Source organism: Lipotes vexillifer, unplaced genomic scaffold (assembly GCF_000442215.2).
Source record: "Lipotes vexillifer unplaced genomic scaffold, Lipotes_vexillifer_v1.1 scaffold1524, whole genome shotgun sequence".
In the NCBI taxonomy this organism is placed as follows: domain Eukaryota; kingdom Metazoa; phylum Chordata; class Mammalia; order Artiodactyla; family Lipotidae; genus Lipotes; species Lipotes vexillifer.
Window position 1 is genome coordinate 784,614 of NW_006773476.1, and position 23,891 is coordinate 808,504.

The 23,891-nt window shown below is 46.0% G+C and overlaps 1 protein-coding gene across 2 annotated transcripts in view; it reads right to left on the reverse strand.

Moving 5' to 3' along the window:
* The window catches only part of GRIA3 (glutamate ionotropic receptor AMPA type subunit 3), a 282,338-nt gene extending 258,831 nt beyond the window's left edge, over positions 1-23,507 (reverse strand). Inside the window, exons 1-2 of one of the 2 annotated variants that reach the window (XM_007448347.1) lie at positions 23,352-23,507; positions 22,007-22,165 (exon numbers count right to left, since the gene is read on the reverse strand). In XM_007448347.1, the coding sequence (XP_007448409.1) occupies positions 22,007-22,165; positions 23,352-23,442 (250 nt within the window). In that variant the 5' untranslated portion in view covers positions 23,443-23,507. The remainder of the gene's footprint in view (positions 1-22,006; positions 22,166-23,351) is intronic. The other variant, XM_007448348.1, reaches the window with a different exon arrangement.
* Positions 23,508-23,891: the final 384 nt, after the last annotated feature.

The following is a 23,891-nucleotide window of genomic DNA, read 5'->3' on the forward strand; positions in this document are numbered from 1 at the left end:
GAGAACAGGTTGGGGGTACCAAGAGAGATTCAGATAAATGAAAGTGCTTAATTTTAATTAAAGAGAGAAAGAAAAAGCCAACATGGGTAGCCTGTATGGAGAACCCCGTGCCAGTAAAGTCTGCCTCAAAAGGTATGACTCTATATTAATTTAAATCAGACAGACATTGGCACTGTGTTCTTTTATTTTTCATTAACATTTTGATTTAGAACAACAGATTGCTGCAGTGAGGGGACAAGAATGGCAGCCAGTGAGCCATCTGCCGAGCATCTCGCTGGCGACTCCACTAGCGAAAGAAGCCGGCGACTCTGGAATGCATGCGGGAGGGACACACACCATTAGCTAAGTGACAGGATGAAAGATGGGAAACTTTGCCGGGTCAGAGGAGACAGAAGTGGAAAAGGCAAAGCAGAGCCCATTCTGACTGGAACTTGAAAAGACCCAAGTAATTGCAGCAGGCCGATAGGATGGCAATCTGTGGTGGGTTTCCTCATAGGGATTTTTATTTTTTCTTTGAAATTACAGGCGGGACAAGAAAAGGAAAGTGACAGGCCAAATGCACAGTAGTTTGCCACGCACCTCACATGGGGTACGTTTTGCAGATCAGTGAAGATTTGCCCCTTTAGACACACCAGCTCTTGAGCCGATTGAGATGAAGATCTTTCTCAAATGGAAAACCCTCCTCCCTGACTTTTTAAACACACTAGAGCAGGGGCACACCAAGGTGAGGGTGGCGGGAGTGGTCTGCCCGATGTGCGGACAACAAGAGGGTGCACTGCGTGTAGAGAATTTAAGGAGAGTAATAAATTGTCTAAAAGTACCTTTTATCATCACTATGAACAGGCAGTTCTAAACAGTATTAGTGAAAAACATTCTCCTCCCAGCTGGGATGTACCTCTCCCATCATCCTTTCCCCGTGGTACACCAGTGCAGTAGAATCAACACAATTCCATTTGCCATTGATAATTCTGGGTCTTCATTGGGAGCTCCAGCTCCGGTGCTGGCTGTGTTGTCTGTGAGGCTATTTGGCCTCTCGGGCCCACTGGTCCCTGCACTAAATAGCCCCAGGCTGCTGTACCTTTATGACGGCTGATTCTGCATGCTGTTCCCTCACTGTCAACTGTCACATTTCAGTATGCCCGCTTCTAGGAGCACCCCATTTCAAATATGTTATCTTCAGTAACCTAAGAAGTATTGAACGTTGTCAGCCTCGCAGTGAGAGAGGAGATAGAAGGCTATGAAAATAGAAGACGAAAAGCACAGTAATCTGTATCCTCTGCATAATAAGGCGTGGGATGCATTATAGAAAGTTTTTCTTTAAAAATGGTTAAAATAAAAATAGCACTTGCACTGCTGAAAGATGTGTGCTTCAATTACCTGGAAAAATGGCTTAGATGGAACCTTTACAATGCTAGTTAAATGGAGACATCACGGTGAATGGGAAGAGCATAAGATTAGGAGACAGATTTGGGTCCTGACCCAGCCACTTACTGGTAACAATGCTTTAAGTTTTCTGAGCCTCAGTTTCTTTAACTGTGAAAGGGGTATAGTCATAATAGCTACTTTGCCTACCTTACTGTGAAGTGGATTTTCCACCAGCCATCATCCTGGTAAAGTGCCACCTGTCAGTACAGGCCACCGTGTCTCTCACCCTCCCGCATGCCTGGTAAACCTTGAGGGGTGATCTCTGTCTCTCTGCTTCCTTACTCGGTCCATTAAGCTCTTAAGACATAGATATGTTCATACACGTATCCCAATTAATTACTTGGGTCTTTCCCCCCAAAGACTGAGGGCTTCTCATTCAGAAGAGCCTAAGAAGAGCAACTACCTTTAGGTAACCTGTGTAAGATGAGCTATGGGGTTTCCAGGTCAAAGGTGACACTCTTGACCAGGGTCAAGTGGAACTGTATGAAGAGAATCGGATTCTCCATACCATCTGCTCCCACCTCCCTGTCATCCCCCAAATGCACAGCCACACAGCAGAAGACAGGGCTTGAGGAATAAAGGAATGGTACTTTATTAACCTTCCTTGTAATTTCATCATCTTTTTCTTTAACATCTTTATTGGAGTATAATTGCTTTACAATGGTGTGTTAGTTTCTGCTTTATAACAAAGTGAATCAACTATACATATTTCATCGTCTTTGATGCCACCCCATCTCAACTTCATCTTGTTATTTTATCTCAGAAGGGCAGCTCCTCCCGTCTCTACAGTGAGTTTGATCTCCACCTGCCATCTTCCAGCTGCACACACCCAGGCTGAGCCTCTCTCTTTGTCCTCTCTCCGTGGGGCTCGCTCAGTGAGAACCCGAAAAGGGAGGAGATGGTGGCAACTTTAGCGGCCTTGTTCTCACCTCACAGTTTAACTTGACACCCTGAACAGGAAAGGTAACACATTGCTCAGCACTATGAGTGAATGAGCCACATCAAGGAGTGACCTTTTGGGTCCTCCCTCTCTGTCAGCCTCCCTGCAGGATCCCCATAGGCCCGGCTGGCTCTGCAGGGAGTTGAAAGTACCATCCATCCTAGTAGTGTGATTTGGAGGGTAACCCAAATGCCACCAGAAAATAGCTTTCTTGGGCTTCCCTGGTGGCGCAGTGGTTGAGAGTCCGCCTGCCGATGCAGGGCACGCGGGTTCTGTGCCCCGGTCCGGGAAGATCCCACATGCCGCGGAGCGGCTGGGCCCGAGAGCCATGGCCCCTGGGCCTGCGCGTCCGGAGCCTGTGCTCCGCGGCGGGAGATGCCACAGCAGTGAGAGGCCCACGTACCGCACCGCAAAAAAAAAAAAAAAAAAAAAAAAAAAAAAAAAAAAAAAAAAAAAAAAACATTTTAGCTTTCTTGTTGCCCTGTGAAGTTTCTGGAATACCCCTGTTTATTTGCAAATATGCTGTTAGAGGGCCCCAAACACGGGGGCTCTGAAAAGCCGAATCATTTGCCACTGCTTAAACGTTATGGCCTTGATTATTAGCTCAATATTGATGGATTTACTGGTTTTGACTTCTACCTCAACATCTATTTAGTGGAGAGTAGAGAAGTATGCCCACTGGTGGCAGCATTTACTACGTGCTGGGCCTTGTGCTGAGCATTTGATGTGAATTCTCTCCTTCAATCCTGACAGGCACTCTGGAAGGGAGGCAGTATTGTAACTGTCAGCCCACAGATGAAACAGAAGCACAGAGTGTCTAGGTACCTTGCTGAAGGTCACATAGCCGGCAGTGGCAGAACCAGAATTCTAACTCAGGTCAGCTCTAGCTGTAAAGCCCACGCGATGTTGCCTTTGACACTTGGAGCCCGGACTTGCCTACTGCACTGAACCAAACCAAAGCCCCATACAGAACGAGTTCTACCTCCTTACAAGGCAGCTGGAGGCTTGGGGAGTGGGAGAGGCCAGGAGACATAAATCCCATGGCACCGCTCTCTGCTGTGGATGCCAGCTTTGAGTGAGACATCTCGGTGGAGTCTGGGACACGTTCAGAGCATCCTGAAGGCCCTGAGCTCCTGAGCAAAGGAGGGCAAGGCAAGGTGCTGAGCCGCTCCAAAACCCTCCAAGGGAACATTGTGACATCATCTGAATTAAATGTATTTGAAGCTGGAAGAGACCTTTGGGGGTCACCTCGTCTAACGCCCTTGCTTTACAAATGGGAAAAGGTGAGGCCCAGAGAGAGGCAATCACATAGCTAGTTAGTAGTGACAGGGCAAGGGCAAGGTTTTTTCTTCCATAACATATTGCCTCCTTAGGTGTGTGGAAGAATTTAACTCTGAACAAACCGGAGATTTTAGCAACTCAGTTTGAGCCAACCAACCGTAAATATCACTTTTTTTTTCCTCTCTAGCTTAATTGGAAAACACAATCGCAATTCTGAGGTCATATCTTCAGGGCTCATTCACTAAGGCTGGCAGAGGATCCGGTTGTCCTGACTGATTTTGAGCTCAGAGATTAAAGATGTACCCAAACAGCAGGAATGCACTGAACCTTCTCTGACTGTATTTGTATTTTCAGCTGCCACCAACTCTGGGCTAAGGGGTTCCATATGTTTACTTCCCATTGTGTAAAGTAGGCCTGCCTTTGACTTGTCTGAGATGTGTTCCTTTCCAGTTTTCAAGGGGAGCCCCTTGTTCTAGCATAAGAGGGCTTGAGAAGCAAGGTCATTCTACCTTTCCATCCATCTTACTGATTTCAGACTATGGCCACTTACTCCAGACACAGGAGGCCCAATTTTGGCTGGCCTTCACCTGGTGAACATTTTACGCGCAGCAGCCAGCGATCGCTGCCGCAGGATAGAGAGCTTTTAACAGCTTTCTTCTCCCTTCCCCCAGTGCTTCCTGGCCAAGGCAGGGAGCCAGCCCCTCTGTGCAGGAGCTGTGTGGAGGACAAGCTGAGGGTCAGCTGCCTCTGGCAGTAGGGTCTCCTTCAGCTGACGGGAGGATGGATTGCACTTGAGGATTGGGGTAGGGAGTAAACCTTGACGGACTCTGTCCGGGCCACAGTGGCAGCCGGGGAAGGCAGCCAAAATTCCGCAGCTAAGAATAGTGAGACCTCATTTGGGTTTATCGTATTAACACATTTCACACTACATTTCTTAACGGGCTGCCTTGTTGGATGGCATTTTTAGTCACCTTTGGAGCCTGCTATTGAAAAACTCCTTTCTTGTTTCTTTTTTAAATAACCTTCTGTGGTGTTGCACTTGAAAAGGTTGTCAGATGGAAGTGTTTATGTGCTCTCATCTCAGCTAAAAGAGCGTAAAGATGAAAGTATCCAACACATATATTTACCGAGTACCTGGAGGGGTATAATTCAGGGGATGCAGCGATATCTCAGCTGCCATCAGCGCTGAAGCTCCTGCTTGACGTGGGCTGTATGCCTGCCAGCATCAAACAGACAGTCCTCTGGCCATAATCAATTTACTTCATTCAAACAATTGGCGATTGTATTATCAAGCAACTGGCAATTTCATCTGCTTTACCAAGTTTTTCAAAATCACACAACTGAGGACTGACTGCAAAGATAAATATTAACAGTCAAAGAAAGGCCATCTGCTGTTCCGGTCATTCTGGGGCCAACAGAAGTCCCTTGGGAACGTGGCCAACTCTGAGGGCACTCACCCACCTGACTGAGATGCCCCCTCCCATCACCTTCTTGCCCCCTTTCTCTCCCTTAGCTGGAATAAGGTTGGCATTTAAAAATATAGTAGAGCTATGCTATTCAGGGTTTGTCCTTGCAATAAACCCCCAGTTAATCAGTTGCTACCTACATGACTTCCACAAATAACCGGATTTTTTCCTTATCCCTTTTTAGACAAAGGTCAATAAAGAAAGAGCTGCAGTGACTGCTTTAGGACTCTGCTCAGGAAATCAGGAGACCTGAGTCCTAGTCCCATTTCTGGGACTAGCTCTGTGACCTCAAGCTCTCTCGTCTCTGAATCATTTTTCTTATAACATTACGATGTTGGGCTAGATGATCTATAAGCTTCCTTCTCTCTCCAAGAGTCACTATTTCCCATACGAGGGGTTCAGTTTTAGAAACATCTTTCCAGGCTCCGTATATTCAGCCTGGTCTCCTGTACCTTCTGCGTCGCTAGTCCTACCTACAACAACCATACATCACATCTTACTTTACGTATCTAACAATCACCCTTGACTTCATAGTTTTCAAAGCACCTTCACATTCATTCTCTCATCTGATCCTCATAAAATCCCTGTAAGGTACACGGCTCAGGTATTATTATTCCCATTTTGTAGATGAAGAAACTGAGACCTAGACAAGTAAAAGAACCCATGCAAGGTCACTGGGCCAGAAAACAGCAGAGAGGGAACGAGAAGCCAGGTATTCTGACTACAAGTCTGGTGCTTTATTCCTTTGACAAGGAATGTAATATATATAATATTATATAATATTAATAATGGCAACTAATATTTGTTGAGTGCTCACTATATACCAAGCACTTTCCACATATTTTATCATTTAATTTTTACCACAACCTCATGAGGTGGGCACTACCACTTCCCCCATTTGTCAGACAGAAAAACTGAGGCTTGGAGGGGTTAAGCTCCTCACCCTTGGCTATACAACTGGAAGGTGATGGATCCAAGATTTGAGCCCAGAGAGTCTGACTCCTGAGCATAACCGCTGTTGCTATACTGCTTGTCTTGAGTTATATAACATGTACCTTAAAGAGGTTGGAATGTCAGGTTCTCACTTTGGTTGCCCAATCTGCTGGAAGAATAATGGTCATTCCAGAAATGTCAAGGCAACAAATCAGTAAGCAAGTATTTATTAACTATTTACTGTATGTTCAGACATGTGCTAGGATGCAGATATGACAGGAAGTTGGGGCATAATTATAAACCTCAGTGAACTGGAATCCACCTAAATGCATAAAATTGGGTGATGGTTATATAAATCATTGCATATATATATATATATATGTATATAACAAAATGACACTGTGATACAATAATTTATAGACATTTAAAAAATCAAATTTTCAAAGAACATTTAAGAGGTCCAGAAAAATGTTCCCTGTTATAATATAAAGTAAAAAGGCAGGATACAAATCTGTACATATGGTAAAACCCAATTTGGGTGATTTTTTTACTCTACTTGGACAATTTTTCTTATTTTTTTGAATTTTTTTTTTACAAATGAGCATGAATTAATTTTACATTTTAACTTCTATAATCATGAAAAATGTTCTACATTTAAAAAATCTAGTTGAGGTACTACGACTTATATACATGGAACAATTAGAGAAGAAAAAGATATGAGTAAATGGTAACATAATAAAATTTGTAGTGTTGCTTTAGTACAACACCTGCTGCTACAAAATATGGTGGCAAAGACCCTGCTCTGGGAATCTGGCAGTCTAGATTCTCATCTTGCTTCTACCACTAGGGAGATGCATCACCTTTGGCAAACCCCTTCTCCTTTCTTGGCCTCACTTTCCTCATCCACAAAATGAGGTAGTTGGACTAAGAGCTACTTGATCTATCTCCAATAGTCTGTGATCTATAACAGGATTTCAGGAGTTTGTTTTGCTCATCCTGACTATAAATCAGAGGATGGGAAAATGACAGGTTAACGTTGGAGGCACTAAACGCAAGATACCATTAACTGTGGTCCCTCAAGCTCATGCTTTACTGCGTTTCCAATTCACTTGCTGTGAATTTATTCTTCCTCTCTGCCACCTATTTAAAAAAGACAGGACTGACATTATTTTCATAGGTAACATCATTATGTAGCAGTGAAAGTTAAAAGAGGAAGGATTATGTTGGGAAGACATCTTAGAGAAGTGCCAAGAGTTAGATGGCCTGCATCATAATCTCAGCTCAGCCATTTACTGGCTGTGTGACCTTGGGCAAGTCATTTAGCCTCTCTGTTTCTTAGTCTCCTCACCTGAGAGAAAAAAAGTCAGTGATCCCATGAGGCAACCTAGCAGTTGGCTTAGATAGGAAATGAGAAGAGAAGGTGATGCAGGTGGAGCAAGGGCACCCTGGGATATGAAGGGAAAAAATGCTTTTGGTCATCACCCAGGTTTGGGCCTGCTGGAGACAGCATGCTGGTAGATCAGGCCAGCATACCGAGGAGAGGGCAAGAAAGAGACTGCATTGCCTAGTGGTCCTCAGCAGGATCCTTACTAGTGAGTCTGTGCCCATGGAGCAGAGCACTTAACCTCTTGCTCTGGAGAGAATAGAGACTGAAATGCTGGAAAATCACATTAGCAAAATTTCTCTTTTAACCTTTTGCATATCTCCTTCCTATGCTATTTTTGGTCTGATTTAGGCAAGCAATATCAAAAGAAGAAAATCCATCCACTCAAGTTGATATGCTCTAAACTACCATCTGTATATCATCCTTAATTTTAATTAGGAGAACTCAGAAAAGTCATGGCTGGGAGAGCTCAACTGGCCTCACATTTATCCTTGTCTAAGTGAAGATTCCAGGATCCACTGTTCCACTCTCCCACTTTCAAACACATTATAGACTTTACATTTGAAAAAAGGTTGTTCTTTCCTTCCAGCCAGCAAGTGCCAAGGTTATCATATCCATGTTGCTTTATCCCAAGCATATCTTGTTCAGACAAAAAAATTGAAGAGATCATGTCTCTCTAGACAATTTCACCCAATGACGGCATGATTAAACATAGTGGTGTGTATTCTCTGGCTTTTTTGGGCATCAAGTCAGTTGTTTCTTTCTGCTTTACTTTGCCCCAAAGCGAATCCTTTATGCCTGCGGCAGCACTGTGAGTACTCAAAGATAACCCCATCGGGCCTGGTTCCAGCTACAGATTCAGAGGGTAAAAATTAGTTTGCAGGGCTTTAGGGATGGCCATAGATGGGAAGAATCTATTGTTCAGTTTGGTTTTGATGAATTCTATTCCTTTCTTCCACTTACCAACCACCTCAGTACTCTGTGTTAATAATAGCTACCATTTATTTTATTTTATTTTATTTATTTATTTTTTGCGGTACGCGGGCCTCTCACTGCTGTGGCCTCTCCCATTGTGGAGCACAGGCTCCGGACGCGCAGGCTCAGCGGCCATGGCTCACGGGCGCAGCCGCTCCGCGGCATGTGGGATCTTCCCGGACCGGGGCACGAACCCGCGTCCCCTGCATCGGCAGGCGGACTCTCAACCACTGCGCCACCAGGGAAGCCAATAGCTACCATTTATTGAACACTTACTATACGCCAGGCATCATGGTAAATATTTTACATGGATAATCTCATTTAATCTTCACAACAACTTTATAAGGTAGCTACTATTATAATCACCTTCATTTCACAAATGAAGAAACTGAGGCTTAGAGAGGTTAAGTAATTTGCCCGAGGTCACATAGCTAGTAAGCGACAGAGCCAAGATTCAAATGCAGGCAGTCCAGTTTAGAGCCATTCCTTGCCCTCTGATTGCTCCCAAACTAAGTAGGAGAAACAGCCTCCTACTAGGCAAGGGTCAAACAGCAACACCTTGCTCCAGAGAATTAGGTGCCAAACCCAAGGGCCAGGAGTGAGTGTATAAAGAGCTGGGCAGCTCCAGTTCTCTTTACCCAGGGGAGAGCTCAACTTTCCTCCTTGTTCTCAACTTCTCCTTATGTTCTACAGATCTACAGGCAGTAGAGGGAAGAACTGGGGACAGTAATAAGAGTTAGGACTGGCAGAAACCAGGAGATCAAAGGACACTCTTAGTAACTCTTGCACAAAGTGGATCGAACTCTTGTAAGAGGCTGTGATATTTAGTCAAAGGGTGGACTAGACTCAGAGATGTGCCAGAAGTGGATTTCCATTGAGTTGTCATCATCTGAATGGCAAGATACTAAAGTGATTGTCAAATGCTAAGTGTCACCAGGAAACGGGAAGGCCCAGGGGAAGATGTATGCCATGTGTATGTGCCAGGGCCGTGCTCGCTCTAGAGGAGAATGGGCAGTACGAAGTGCCTCAACCCTCAGCCCCCTGGGGGCTCTTGACTCCAGGACCCATGGAGAAATCTCACTAATGCCCAAGGAAATGAAGGCGCTTCCTCTGGGGAGGCCCTGAGCAGTTCCTTGCTGCTCTTCCTTGTGTCCCTCCGTGGGCAGCTCCATTTCTAAGAGAAGCTCCAGGGCCTTGCTGCAGAGCCAGTCCACTGGGTGCTTGGCCCAAGTGTTTCCTCCTGAATCAACTGTCAGAGGACATGTGGATGCCTCCTGAGCCTTTCACAAGTCAGGGCGACTACTTGTGTACTGTTTGGATACTGGATTGTCACAAAAGAATAGAAAGGATGATTCATTGTGTGATTGGCAGCAGATGGAACTGGAGACGAAGAGTTTATTTGGGAAAGAAGACTCTAAGTCTTCCCTTGAACCAGTCCTTCAGTTATGCAGAAAAATGCATCTCAGAGTTTTTGATCACAGAATATCTGAGTAGCTGTCGCTCACAAAGAGGCAAACTGGGTGGGCAAATTTGGATGCATGGGTGAGAGGTGTAGGGGGTCACGGTGGTGGGCTGCTGATCTCAAGGTGTGCCATGATGCCTTTCTTGGCAGAAGAAAATAATCTTGGGTTTGGGGCAGAGCTGAGAACTGTAAAAAAGCCTCAGAGGGCAGCTACTGAGGAAGGAAATCTGGCCTGTGGAGTGACAAGAGATTTTACTTTTCAAATGAAACTATGTTCCTGTTTTTAGGACAGAAAGCTCAGAGGATTTTAAACTAATGATTATGTTGATAATAATAATATCCAATATGTGCCAGGCATTACTCTAAGTATTTTATGTGGGTTTGCGAATTATCCCATTTAAACCTCTCAATAACCCTATGAGGTGAGGATTATTATTATCCCCACTTTATAACTGGGAAATCAGGCACAATCAAGTTAAGTAACTTGCCCCAAGGTTCCACATCCAGTAAGGGGAAGAGCTAGGATGCAAGCAAGGATAAGCCACAGCTGGCTGCAGATACTGTCCATTGGTTTCAAGGATTCAATAGTTCCATCACAGTCTTATAAAGGCAGAGAATAGATGAATATGATGAGAAGTTTCTAGATGTAGTAGAAGAACCTGAGGGGCTTCGTTTTGGATGGTCTTTCCTCAGTAAGCAATGAAGTGAGACTGTTACTAGAAACGGAGGTGGTAGGATTTGGACAAGAGTGAATGATGGGACGTAAAAAATGGCAGCCTCCTCAGAGATCATCCAGATGAATCTCCTCATTTTAGAAATGATAAAAACTAGAACCGGAGAACGGAGTGGCTTGTCCAAGGTCATCCAGGCAGTGGGTGGCGGAGTTGAGACTGGAACCCAGATCTCCTAATTCTGGCTCCATTGCTCATCCCGCTCTACCCCATACCCCCCTGCAGTTTTAACTGCTTCCCAAGGCTGTAAGAAACACGGTATCTCACATGTTATATTCTCTGTAAATGATTTTACAAGACTTCAACATAACTTGTGGGGTATATGTGTGGGTTGTCTGGTCTGAATCAACACCCTTGGGGTGGTCTCGGTTCCGTTTATTGGGAAATACAAAGTGCAGGAGTGGTTACCTGGCATTGAATAATTCTAGTCAAGAAGTGGTTCCACAAGCACTTCACATACCTTTATCTTCAATGGACACCAGAGACTTTGTTAATTACCATTAAACTTCTCATTGGTGAAATCAGTGGTGTTTAACATATGCGGGTTGGCTAGACATATGGTAGAGGTGTTCCCAAACTAGCAGGAAGAAGATATAAGGGTCTAACAAGCTCTGTAGTGTTATCCCTTGGAATGGTACCCTAGGCTTAATTTGTAAATAGTCCTGTGGGCAGCCACTAATGAGGATTCTTGGTTAGCTGCATCCTGCTACTAGGGTATTGTTTTGTCTGCCTCAAGTGAACCTTCACGCAAGGTGGTGTTGGCGCACCTGAAAGGAAAGGGGGCTGGACTTGACTGAGCCTACAGGACAGGCTGTCCAATTATTTTTATGCCTGCTTGCCATTATTTTAATGAGAAAAAAGGATTTTGTGTGAGGTTTACTTTTACACCTGGTAGTGAGGTTATGGGGAGAAGACCTATAGCCCTCACTCTAACAATGACTGGCTGTTGGTATCCAGTGAAATATACCTAATGATTGTGAATGACCAGTTGGCTTAGGTCAGTTTACAGCTCCAAGCAACTAACTATACATCTCTATTTTGGACCCCTGTCTAAAGTTGGTGAGCCTCTGTCCTGGGGTGTATGGGGGGCTCCTACCCTGGGTGAATGTTGACAGAGCCTTACTTGACCCAGCGGCCTCCCAGTTGTAGACCTGGGATTTGCACGTACCAGAATCTAAGCTGTTTCCCCCATAGCACCGTCCAGAAGTACCTCTTTTGGCCTGCCGAGCACTTGCTAATGACTCTGTGCCAGCGTTCTGACCTTGCTGCAGGCCTCAGCATTGCCTGGGAGAAGCTTAGAGTTGAGCTGGCACTCAACCGTGAAAGGCCACTGGATATACGGTGTATGCATGTAAGGCCAAAAGGACAAAGGAGGGAAAGTTCTGCCATATTGAGGTACCTTGATGGAACACGAAGAAGAAAAAGTCAAAAGAGGATTCTTACTAAGCAGAGATTTTCCTCTTTGTTGTTTTCAGTTAACAGAGCTTCCCTCAGCCAGTAACTTAGCTGCCAGAGGGAGGTGGACGGGGTGGTGAAGAGGTCCGAAACTTGCACCTTCCTCCTCCTACCACCCCAAGTCCTGTTGCGGATGTTTTGTTTGTCCCACAGTGGTTTACAACATTGCTTTTGAATGTATTCAGGCAACGACCTAGAGTCTCCAGATTGCCACAGGCCCCACCACTCCATACCTGCCCAGTTTCCACATTTATGTGATCCACCTGGCCTCTGTCATCATCTGTGATTTCAGCCCCAGTTGAAATTGAGTGCAGACTCTAGAGACAGGAAGATCTCAGGTAGAACCCTGACGCCACTAATTAGCTAGCTGCGTGACCTTGAGCTAGTTGCTTATGTATATTTTGAACCCGCCCTGATTCCTCTTTGATAAAATGGGGATGCGAGTAGCTCCCTTCTAGCAATGTTGTGATTATTCCATGAGATAAGGCACAGTACCATGCTTAGTGCGGTGTCTTCCACGCGGCATAGGTTCAGTGAATGGTAGTTATTATTTCAGCCCTACTGTTAAATTTGTTGAGAGCAAGGATGGCACAATGAATGCTATATAAACTGATTGCAGTGCATCTATTTTTAACAAATGGGCTGGCACTTGACATGACATCTAGTCTGTAGCATGGCTAAGGACCAGTCATTAGCTAACAAGCAAAGAAGGGAAGTAGCATTGTCAAAGTGAAAATCATTTTCCTTGTCTCTATTTGCCATCTCAAAGAACATTTTTGTTTTGTTTACCTCAGAGGCTGTGACCTGAGGTTAATCTCTTAGTTCTTTCAAGTCTTGAATTTCCAATCTGAGAGCCAAACTCGCTAATGCTTGCATGGGCTGATAGCGCCTCACTTACTCACAGAAGTAATGTGTGTGAAAGTGCCTGGTACAATGCCCGGTGCTTAGTGGGTACTCAGCAAATACTCAGTATGAATCCACATGTCTCTGTTTGCACTACCAGTGCTAATTAAACTAGTGATTCCCAAATTGTGTGTGCATTAGAATCACCCACAGAGCTTGTCAAAAAGGCCTATCCTTATATTTTCTGATTTAGTATATCTGGAGTGTAACCTAGGAATTCAGATGTTTAACAAGCATCTCTGGTGATTCTGCTGCAAGTGGTCTAATTCAAGAAAAACTGTTTTAAAATCACCAAATCGCCTTGGAAATAGCAATAAGGTATAAGAATATTTGAGAATCTATTACAGGTTCTGGCTGAATGTGGATGTTAGTGGCCTTTCTACCTTAAATTTACAAAGGTGCTCATCCATACAGAAACCCATACCCACATCCACGCAGTGATTCCTCTGTGGGCTGGGTCCTGCACCTCTTCCTGTCTCATCCATTACTGGCAGCCAGATCCCTTTCTGGGTAGCGGCAAGGGTGAGGGCCCTGACTGCAATGAGTAACTGGCAAGGTAGATCAGTCAATCACAGATAACTGAAAGGGGACTATTTTTGATGGCAACATTTTTTAAAAGGTTAAAAAGAATCTTCACCAACCCCCCCATCACAAACTGATTATACTTCTGAAAATGTCCCACAGTAATTATGGGGAATCCAGAGACTGAGATCATCTGTTGCAACAAAGAACCACGCACGGAAGAGGCAGCAAGCCCAGTACCATCGGAAAGTTGTGACTTGGAGGGTTAAAAGCAACGAAAATCTTAGCGAATAAACTACCAGATTTTATCTATGGAGAAGATCAAATGTTGCAAACCAGGTGAAGTGTGTTTGAGGGACTCTTCCTCAAGGGTCTCCCACTGCCCCCTGAATGCCCACCATCCATCTGGCACCCCACTCTCTTGGGCTGGTCCCTTGTTCTGGGTCACTTACCCGTCTTGCAAAACCTCCTCTGAGGATCCTGCAAGGTAACAGGTGGTAATCTCATCAAAGAATTCTGGTCGGAATAGTAATGGCTCGTAAGGATTTAACTCATCCCCTTCCAGAGATAGATAGCATGCTTGCATTTTAGCACAGGTCTTGGGTGCCGTAACACCAACAAATGAATTTGTGGAATTTCAGACTAATGGCAGGCTCTTGGGGGGCAATATCTAGGGTAATAGGGTGCCATTTGGCAGTCCTCAAATGACACTGGGTAAGCTTTCAATGGCTACCCTGGAGCAGTCCTCAGCTCCAATATGTTAGAAAGTGACACCACTTCCCCTCCCTTCCCTCTAGCTCTCAATGAGTGCCTGGCACTGGCCTGGAAAATGGAGTCAATTTTTCAGGTTCTTAGGGAACCAGACAGAATTCGGACTGTGTTGTACATGTTTCTAACCCTGGTGAAGGGAAGTCAGACAGCTGAGGAGCAGATTCTATGTGCCCCCTTCTGGCATGCCTTGACCCAGAGAAGCAAAGTGGAAAGGCAGTTGGAAATGCGTGCCAACCGTAGCTCTCTTGGGAAGGTTGTTTCTAAGAGGGACACTTTGGGGTGTGGCAAGAAGCCAAGATACTGTCAGCCTGGCTCATGAGCTACCTCCTCTCTCGGCCTGCCTTCCAGTCTCCATTCCAATTCCCTACGAAAAGCAGCTCTAAGTAGATGCTCTCATCAGATACCTACAGACATGGCTGAAACGAACACAGGGTGGTTAGGAGTATGATATGTATGATATGACATCGTTGAGTCAGAATGAGCCAGATGTGTCTCTTATAGAGCTTTCTTCGAAAGGCACGTGGGTAAGAGCTTGTCTGGGAGAGACTTTTTCTTTGGTAATCACAGTCTCCCTGCAAAGAGTGGTTTGAGTACCAGCAGTATTGGCATCACCTGGGAGCTTTCTAGAAATGCAAATTTTTGGACGCTGAAGTCCTATTGAATCAGAATCTTCATTTTAACAAGATCCCCAGGCCGCTGGTGTGCACATGAAAGAAGTGCTATTCTAGGCCGAATTGTGCCCCGTAGGGTTAAGGGGTCATGACCAGCTGTGTTTCCTTTCCTCGCCCTTATCCTTAACCCCATGCCTTGTCCTTCCAAATAAGGACAAATGATGGTCATGTTGAGGACAAGTGTTAAAGAAGCCAGTGGTAGTTAGGGACTGAGGAGAAGGGAAGTCCAGACAGAGGGCTGTAAACACTTACTCCTCTGACCAATGCTCAAAGAGAAATCCAGAAGAGAGTACAGTAAGCCCCCTACATACCAACGAGTTCCGTTCCGAGAGCGCATTCATAAGTCCAATTTGTTTGTAAGTCCAACAAAGTGAGCCTAGGTACCCAACTAACATGATCACCTATATAGTACTGTACTGTAGTAGGTTTAGAATACGTTCGCATCTTTGAAAGTTCGCCACTTGAAGGTTCATATGTAGGGGACTTAACTGTATTCTGCCTCTTTCCACTGGGAGGGAAGCCAGAGTGTACAGCTGAGAAAAGGAGAGGGAGGGATGGAGGGAGTGGGGAGGAGACGCTGCTCGGCTAGGCTTCCAAGTCCCTCCAGAGGTAGATACTGCCTCATAATCACTGCATTCTATGTGCCATCCCAGGGAAAGAAAGCTTTCAGTCTGAGGCCCAGGTTCGCCACCACCTTTCTCCCCTCTTACGACTTCCTTTCCATGCCAGTGCATCCCCTGCCAATGCCCACATAGGCGCCTTCAGACTGTACAGCAGCCTCTTTTTCGGTTTGTGTTTTGGTAGTACATACAAAAAGTTTACACCTTTTAAAGAACCACTTTATTGAGGCATGATTAACATACAAAAAGCTGTATATATTTACTTCTTCAATAAAATGAATCCCTATGACCTTTGGTTGCTTCCCAGATTACCACAGAGACTTTTTAAGTTCAACATGGTGACGCTGTACCTCCCCTATGCCTTGGGTGTACTTACACCAAACCTACCACATGCAGGGACCTTTTGACTTTGACCTATAGAGGTGTTCCCTGACCAGGGGCAGCTGATCTCTGGTTTGGGTAGAGTGAACAGCTACTCTGCACCTCATGTCCAGAAACACCCCCATTTGCGTATCTTTCCTTGGAATTGAGGCATTATGGTTCCCATAGTCCCTGGTTTTAAAGCAAACACTCCCCAGTCAGGTATATTAACCCCTTATCAGCCACTTTCAGCAAGATTCTTATATTAGATGCAAAGCCATCACCCACAAAGGAGAGTAAAGGCCCTGAGGAGGATGGACGAAGGACAGAGATATTCTGATGGGGAAGGAGCATTAGGTCTGGAAAAGTCCAGAGCAGGAAACAGTCCCTAGGTCAGTTTATTGTGGGTGGGATACCAGAATCACAGGCCAGTTGGACACCAGCAAAAGGGCCTGGGCTGGGCAGGCAGAGCAGGAGGGGAAAATGATGGTGAGAGAAGAGGTAGAAGTGAGAAGAGGACAAATTCTGTCCATGTTGACCTTTTGCCAAGTACCGACCCCTTCCGGGGACTGCTGCCCTGGCTCGAGGCTCACCACGCACAGGCTGAGGCTATTTGTCACTCTCTGACTGGAGCCCAGACATTTCCCCAGCAGGGAGGGACTTGCTTCTGTGTCTGCACAACTCCCACACTCCTGCTGAAAAATGCCCGGAGCCCCCCACCCGGGGTTTAAATTTCACCCTCCTGTGGACATGTCATCTAATTAGACCCAAAGTATCAAAGCCAAAGGAACAAAGTCAAAACTTGATTGTTTTTTTAATGGGCCAGGTAAAGTATGCAGATAATTTCCCTGACCTTCGAGAAGATGAAGAGTTTTCTGAAAGGTCCTTCAAATATATTTCCTGTCTCAGTCTAAGAAGTTAAAAGTTAAATCATCTGAATTAGCATGTTTATCCTCCTCCCCTGAGGGTATGAATTCTACCTTCTAAAATTCTGGCCCTCTCTTAAAATCCATGCTGCCTTTTCGTCCTTTAGCCAGTTGTATAAAAATGACAAATCTGTCAGCCACAAAGGAAGACTAATAACGATGCCTCAGAAGCTTCGTTTATTTTTCAGCCTGTTAAAATGAAACCAGCCAGTCACCTCTGACTACCCATAATAATGAAATTTAAAAATATACCAGGAGCCAAAAACATATAATAGAAACCTCAACCAGCGCCCGCTATTCTCATTCAGTCTTGGCAAGTACGGAGGGAAATGCAGAATTAAGAAAACAACCTCGGATCGAGGCAGAAGTGGGGGATGTGAGAAACTAGTCACATTTTAAGGAAAAAAGTTAAAATTGCTGAGAGGAAGAAAAACCGTGGCTCATTTTGCAGTAGGCATAGATGGAGAACCAAGTAGTTTTTTCTTTGTTCCTTCCCCTCAGACCCTTCCTGCCGCTCCCCCCACCCACCCACCCCCCCTTAGTAGATCACCAGGAAGCCACCTTCTAGGGGAGGTGATACACTTTGCTGGAAGCTCACCTTTACAGCCTGCTGATTGCCATCTATTTTTATGGCCCGAATGAACAGCATCACCTTCCTCCCTCCTCGCCACGTAAAAAATAGATTAAAAAAAAAAAAAAAAACATAATAAACCTTGTGAGAAGGTGACTTAAATCTCTGGCGACCTCTTCGTGCTTCAGTAGTCTAAGCCAGCTGTCCAGAGGGGCTGAGAAGTGAGCTAAGCCAGTGAGCTTATGGAAGACTGGCCAGGAGAGAGAGGGAGAGCGGCAAAGCCACAGAGATGGGGGAGCTGGCGGTGGGAGCTGGGGCTATTGACATTGGTTAGCGTGTGAAGATCTGTTGGAAGGCAGGAGCCGTGATACTGTGGGTCTTCACCCTGCTTCCAAAGATCACGTGAAAAAGAACAAACGAAACCCACCAGGGAGCAGAGAACAGGATCAGGGGAGACATTTCTTTCCCAAATGGACTTAGACAGTTAAATGGATCCTGGCAGTTAGAATAATTAGATAATTTAAGTTGTGACTCTGTGGGCAAGAGAGGGAAACCTGTCTCAGCTAAGTACATTTACTTGGTAGCGAAATGCGCTCAGTTATAAAAGGAGCGTGCTCTCAGTTAGCAGGTATATTTCAAATAGCTTGAAAACAATGAATGGAATAAAAATTTGCAGCTGATGAGTTACATTTAGCCAGCAAAAGGGATTTTGCCTGGGGCTCCATTAGAGCCTGCACTCCTAAGTCCCACTCTCAGTCCCACCTTCACTATTACGCCTCCATCAACAGATTTTTACTTAAGCCAATGCGTTAAGAGCACAATTCCGTGGTGAATAACCTTTAAGGTTACACTTGCCTTTTCCTTGCTTCTTGCAAACAGCGTGTAATCCACAAGCACATTTGTTGGCTGTAAAGGTGTACAACAGCAATTTTTGCAATGACAGTGCAGAGAGGGAATATGAGATCTGTGTGCTAATGAGCTGACACTGCAGAGGCTGGGGTGATGTGGTGTGGAGTGCACTACAAGTGCACAGCAGAAAGACACAGGAGGGGACTCCAAGGGAATCGGAGGCATTTCCTGAGGAAGCAGGGGAGCAAAGCCACACCAATGGGACTCAGCAGTCCCTTGGTGTTGCCACATTCCCCAAAGCCCTACGATGATCAAATCTGGTTTTTAAAGAACAGACGTGTATACAACTTAAAACGTGTGTAACACCTCTTTTCATAAATACTGATTATGGGTGTATGGGTGCCTCTGTGTGTGTGTGTGTGTGTGTGTGTGTGTGTGTGTGTGTGTGTGTATGAATGCATGTATCCTGAAATCATAATATTCACACCATGCTTCTTTCTGGGGCTACCTAACCAGATTGAAAAGTAAAGCAGCAAACTCAGTTAATCACTACGAAATAAGAACATGTGCTCCAAATCAGCTGAGTCTCTTCGATAAACTTCAATTCACCTCTGAGCTGAGATCCCAAATGAACCACCTTTCAAAGCCAGAGATGCTTTTATTGGCCTCTTAAGATGCGGACTGAAGGCGGAGTCTGTCTTAAGCAAACCTCTTGGGGGTTGTGCAGAAAAGAATTGGTTGCTGGTGAGGAAGAGTCTTTAAATAACTGATGCCTGGGATTCATTGCAAGGAAACTCTGAATACATTGGGGGAGGGGATGCAGAGGGAGAGCAGAGAGCAGGGACACATACAGAAGGCATTACCGTTTGTTTATTTTTGGCATATTTGTTTACCTGCATACCTGTGTCCTCAGAAGTGTGTGCCTGCCGCAAGATTGAGGGTGCAGGAAAGATCATGGAAAGAGATCAATTCTAGGGTTAGGGGAAGTTGAAACTACGAGTTTTGAATGGGAAGAGGGGAAAGTTTCTTTAATTTTTGCCATTCTATTCCATATTGAAGCAGATAGGAGAGGTGGGCAAGCAGGTTTGGACTCACCTGGGGTTTTCTCAAATTCTCCCTAGGTCTCCAGGGAGGGGCAGGCCAGAGGATCCAGGGCGTTTTTTTCTCTGTGCAATAGTGCAATCAGTTGTAAGAACGGAACCAGGGGTCACCTGCCAGGCTCCAGCACTGAACTAGTATTGTGTGCCGACATCTGTGATATGTGATCTTCACTTCCCTGAGAAAAAGAACTCTCAAGGCCAGGGAAAGAAATGAGATACACCTGCAGGGCTTCCCTGGCCCCGTGAAATGATTGTTTTCTGCATTCAGAGACTATCAGACGGTGGTTGGACTAGTCATCTTTCTCATACTAAGATTGTAGGCAGCAGCTGCCAGGAGACAGCTTTGAGATCTGGCCCCCATTCAATGACTGTGACATTCAGAGAGGACTGTTTCGGGGACTGGAGAAGATGACAGCTTTCCTCCTCTGTCTTCTGAGCTGTAAAGTCTGAGTGTGCAACAGGCAGCTGGGTACACATCACTGGTTTCTGGAAATCTCTCCCGTGTGAGTCAGTCAGTGTGCATATGTGTGTATTTGGCATAACTAAGGGCAAGGTCGCCTTTTTTGTCTTTCCTGTTGCCCAGTAAGCCACACCCCTTATGCTACACTTTCAAGCCCCCAGCCATAACCCAGCCTTATAAGCTTGTAAGATGAAGTGTTGGGGACTTACGGCGGTGGCGGGCGGGCGGGGGCGTTGATCAATTTCTTTTCCTTTCACGGTTGTCCCTTTATTGCCCTGAGAGGTAGGGCATTAAGGCAACTCAACACCAATACAGATGACTTAGTGCCTGTTCTCAGACCTGAGCTTTTCACATGGCAAGGATCATTTCCTGATTGCTCCTTGAGTAGCGTTCTGATGGCCCTGGGCTGGCTAGTGTCAATCTGATTTGACCATAAACAGCAAGACCAAAAACCTTGGAAATTAATCATTCCTGAGAAGTCAATTAGCACTCTTATCTCAGTCAACATCGGTGGAAAGACACTAAAGTGAGTTGAAATAAACATTATTCATTGTTAATAATAATAAATCTGGGTAGTTTCGTGTATTTGGTTTTAAATCTGTTCTAATTGATATTTAGGAAGCTGCCTTTGGAATTCGGCCGCTTGACAAGATCTCAGGGCTGCAGAATTAAGAGTCAGATGTGTGTTGTAAGTGTGCTGAAGAGACAGGCTGGGATTACCAAAATCAGATGCAAAGTATAGACAGACATTTTGTAACTTTCACACTTAGCTGGAGTTAATAAGCTCCTATTTTTGTCAATGTCGGAGAGCCAAAGAATGTCAAATACAGAGTACCTCAGAACATGTTCATATAAGGATCTGTACCTTCAGCTAAAATTTTCTTAAAGCTGATAACTGTCACAATTTCTTGCAAAGTAATTCACCTCCATCCCCTTGACCTAAGTCTTCAAATCCAAGGAAGCTGTGCCCTTGGAGACCCTTTCAACAGATTTTGGAAATCACATATCCTTTGAGGCAGAAGAATTTGAAGAAAGTCATATACAAAGTTTCACCCAACCAAATATAAACATCATTTCTCCCCTGAAAGAAAATCAAAAATCAAAAATTCCCAACTACACCAGCCATAAAAGCAAAACATATTTATGCCATCCTCACCCTCATTGTTGTGAAAACTTTTCATGAAATAAGCTCAGATGAAGAATTACCAGGCTTTCTCATAAAACATTCAAGAAAAACCTGTGTCCAACAGGCTATTAGTCATCTAGGTTCCCGTGGTTTTACTTCTCAAAATGAAATGTCCCCTTTCCACAGGAACAATCACAGGGCACAACTAGCTGGTTCAGAAACTGCTTTGGGGGCTGATGAAATTCTTCCCTTTTGGCATTCGGTTTTCCTGCTGCAAGCCTCCACCTTGCACCTTTTGCTCTAAGTTAAGAACTGTGTTGTCCCTAACAATGGCGGGGGTGGGGGGAGTTGAACAACACTAGGGGAGACAGAACAGAAGTCGCTTTCCAAAGAGTCACCTGAGCACTTTCTCCCTTCCCCTCAGTTTGCCAGGCGTTCATCACTTGTAATCAGTTTGTAGTCTTATCAGTTCCTATCAGAGCTCTCTCGGTAAGAAAGGTGATATTCTAGGACAGAAAGAGGCCAGGGAACCGAGCCTGATCTGTCCCTCAAGGTCACTTGTTTGCAGAATTTCTCATATTTGGCTCCTATATATTAAGCGATTGTCAAATTCAGCTCATTCCTACAGCCAGGTGCTAGCTTTAACAGTCAAGTAATGCACCTCCTGAACTGACTCAATCAAGAGGCTTCTTTCTTTAATCTCATCTGAAGAAATTTCCCTGAACAGCCATGCTATTTTTTCTCTTTTTTTTTCCAGCCAAAGGGAAAAAAAAAAAAAAAAAAAAAAAAAAGGGAGGGGGTTGCGGGGGAGGGAGCGCCAGTTTACCAGGGAGGAAAATGAAACTTTTGCATGAAACATTATTCACAACAGAGTTTTGTGTACTTGCCTTAAGTCCCTCCCTCAGCAGGATCCTCTGGAGTTGATTTATGTCACATGAAACCTGGATTGACTAGAGCCCCTAAAACGTCTACTAAGGCAATCGCCACCCCAGCACTTACGCAGACCCCAAGTCCCACAAGCAAAAGGCAAATGAGGTTCCCAGGTCCCAAAAGGAGGAAAAGCAGATCTACTTACAAGCATTAGTCACAGAAAAACTATTGGAAGAATCCAAGTGATCTACGTGGTAATTCAAATGGAAGGGCTTCTCGGTGGTGTTCTGGTTGGTGTTGTATAACTGCACAGCAAAGCGGAAAGCGCTGTGCTCCTGCACCGTGTTTCTCATGAAAAGTCCACCTACAAGCAAAGGGAACCAAGATTTGGCTTGTGTTCCCCCCCCCCCCGCCCCAGGAGCGGTTAGAAATTGGGGAGCTACAGATAGGCAATAACCTCTCAGTGGTACCCGGGTGCATGATCATGATTGATTTTCACCCTGTGTGTCTTTGAAGACTCTTGTGAACTCAAATTTTGGCCAAGAGAAACCTAGTTTTCCTCTAAAGAGTCGGAGGAGAGGCTGGAGAGAAGGGGGAAAGGGGAAAGAGGGAAAAAGGAGGCTGCTCTGGGGTCGGACGATGGAACCAAGAGTGGGACTTCGTTCATTCTCAGGCGGTAGCCTCCTCTCCCCTCTTCCTCCGCTACCTCCCATCTCCACAAGCTGGTTCATCTTTTCGTGGCGCAAAGGGAAAGGTTGGGAAGAAAAACAATTTCATTCCCCCTGCTGCCCCATCCTGTTCCCCACAGGCCCCCGCTCCCCCATGACAGTACAGGGGCTTGGTTCTGTAATGGCAATAATTCTAACTTCTTGACTAGTAAATCCAGGGAGAAGCCGGGAGAACTCCCTCCCAGCGCCCGGGAGCCGGGCTCCAGACAGACAGACACGGCGGCAATTCATGAATTCGTGGTCTGCGTGACTTCGCCGCTCGCTGGCTCGGCTTCTAGTCTCACCCCTGCCTCCTACCCCATCCGCCACTGACCTCGGTTGCTGCCCGGGTCTGGGGGAATCCAGGGTGGGCTTCCACCTCCCCAAGCGCTAGCCGGTCTCCCGGGACCCGGAGACGCGGGACAGGGAGCCCCGGAGCGGGTTACGCGCCCTGGCGCAGCCAGACAGGCGGCATCACCCTGGGACAACTTCCAGCGGCGGCACGCACGCCATGGCAAAGTCCAGAGCAGCGAGCCGAAAAGCCGTGACTCTTTGCCCGGCTGCAGCCTCCCAGCCTCTGGCGTGCCTCCCCTGCTCCGCTCAGCTCGGAAAACGCGGCAGCCCACCCCGCCAAGCCCCAGGAGATCACCTCTCTGGTTCCCCATGCTCCCCAGACCAGCCAGCTCTCTGAGGCTCAGATCCCTGAGATTCCTGCCCGATACCCGTCCCCCGTCCCTTCCCAGGCCATGCAGGACAGGGACCCGCGGCCGCAGTAGCCACGCCAGGGCAGTGGTCTCGGGTGCAAGAGAGCCCGGCCCGACCGGCGGGCTGGCTCGCGCTTACCTATGCTGATGGTGTTGGGGAATCCTCCGTGAGAATGACCCAAAAGCCCCAGGACTAAAAAGAAGACCGCCCGGAGCACGCTTTGCCCCATTTTCTTCTGCCTGGCCGTGCTACGCCTAGAACGAAGCTGACAAGAGCATAGGCGCAACTCGGGAGTCTTCAAAATAATAATAGAAAAAGAAAAAGAATTCGCCGGCTCTTTCACCCCCTCCCCTCAACTTGCTCTCTCGCTCACTCTTCCTTTCCACCCCACACTAGTCCTCCTCCACCACCTCCTCTCTCTCTCTCTCTCCTCTCTCTCTCTCTCTCTCTCTCTCTCTCTCTCTCTCTCTCTCTCTCTCTCTCTCTCTCTCTCGCTTCCAGGCTCTCTCACACCCCCTCCCCGCCCCCCACCTCACTTCTGTCTTCACACCAATCTGGAAGGCGGGTTCATTGGCTGCAAGCTCGGTTCGCCAAAGCGATCTCCCTCCCTATCTCTAAGACAGAGACAGAGAGAGAGACAGAGAGAGAGAGAATAAAACCCAAAACCCAAAACGAAAC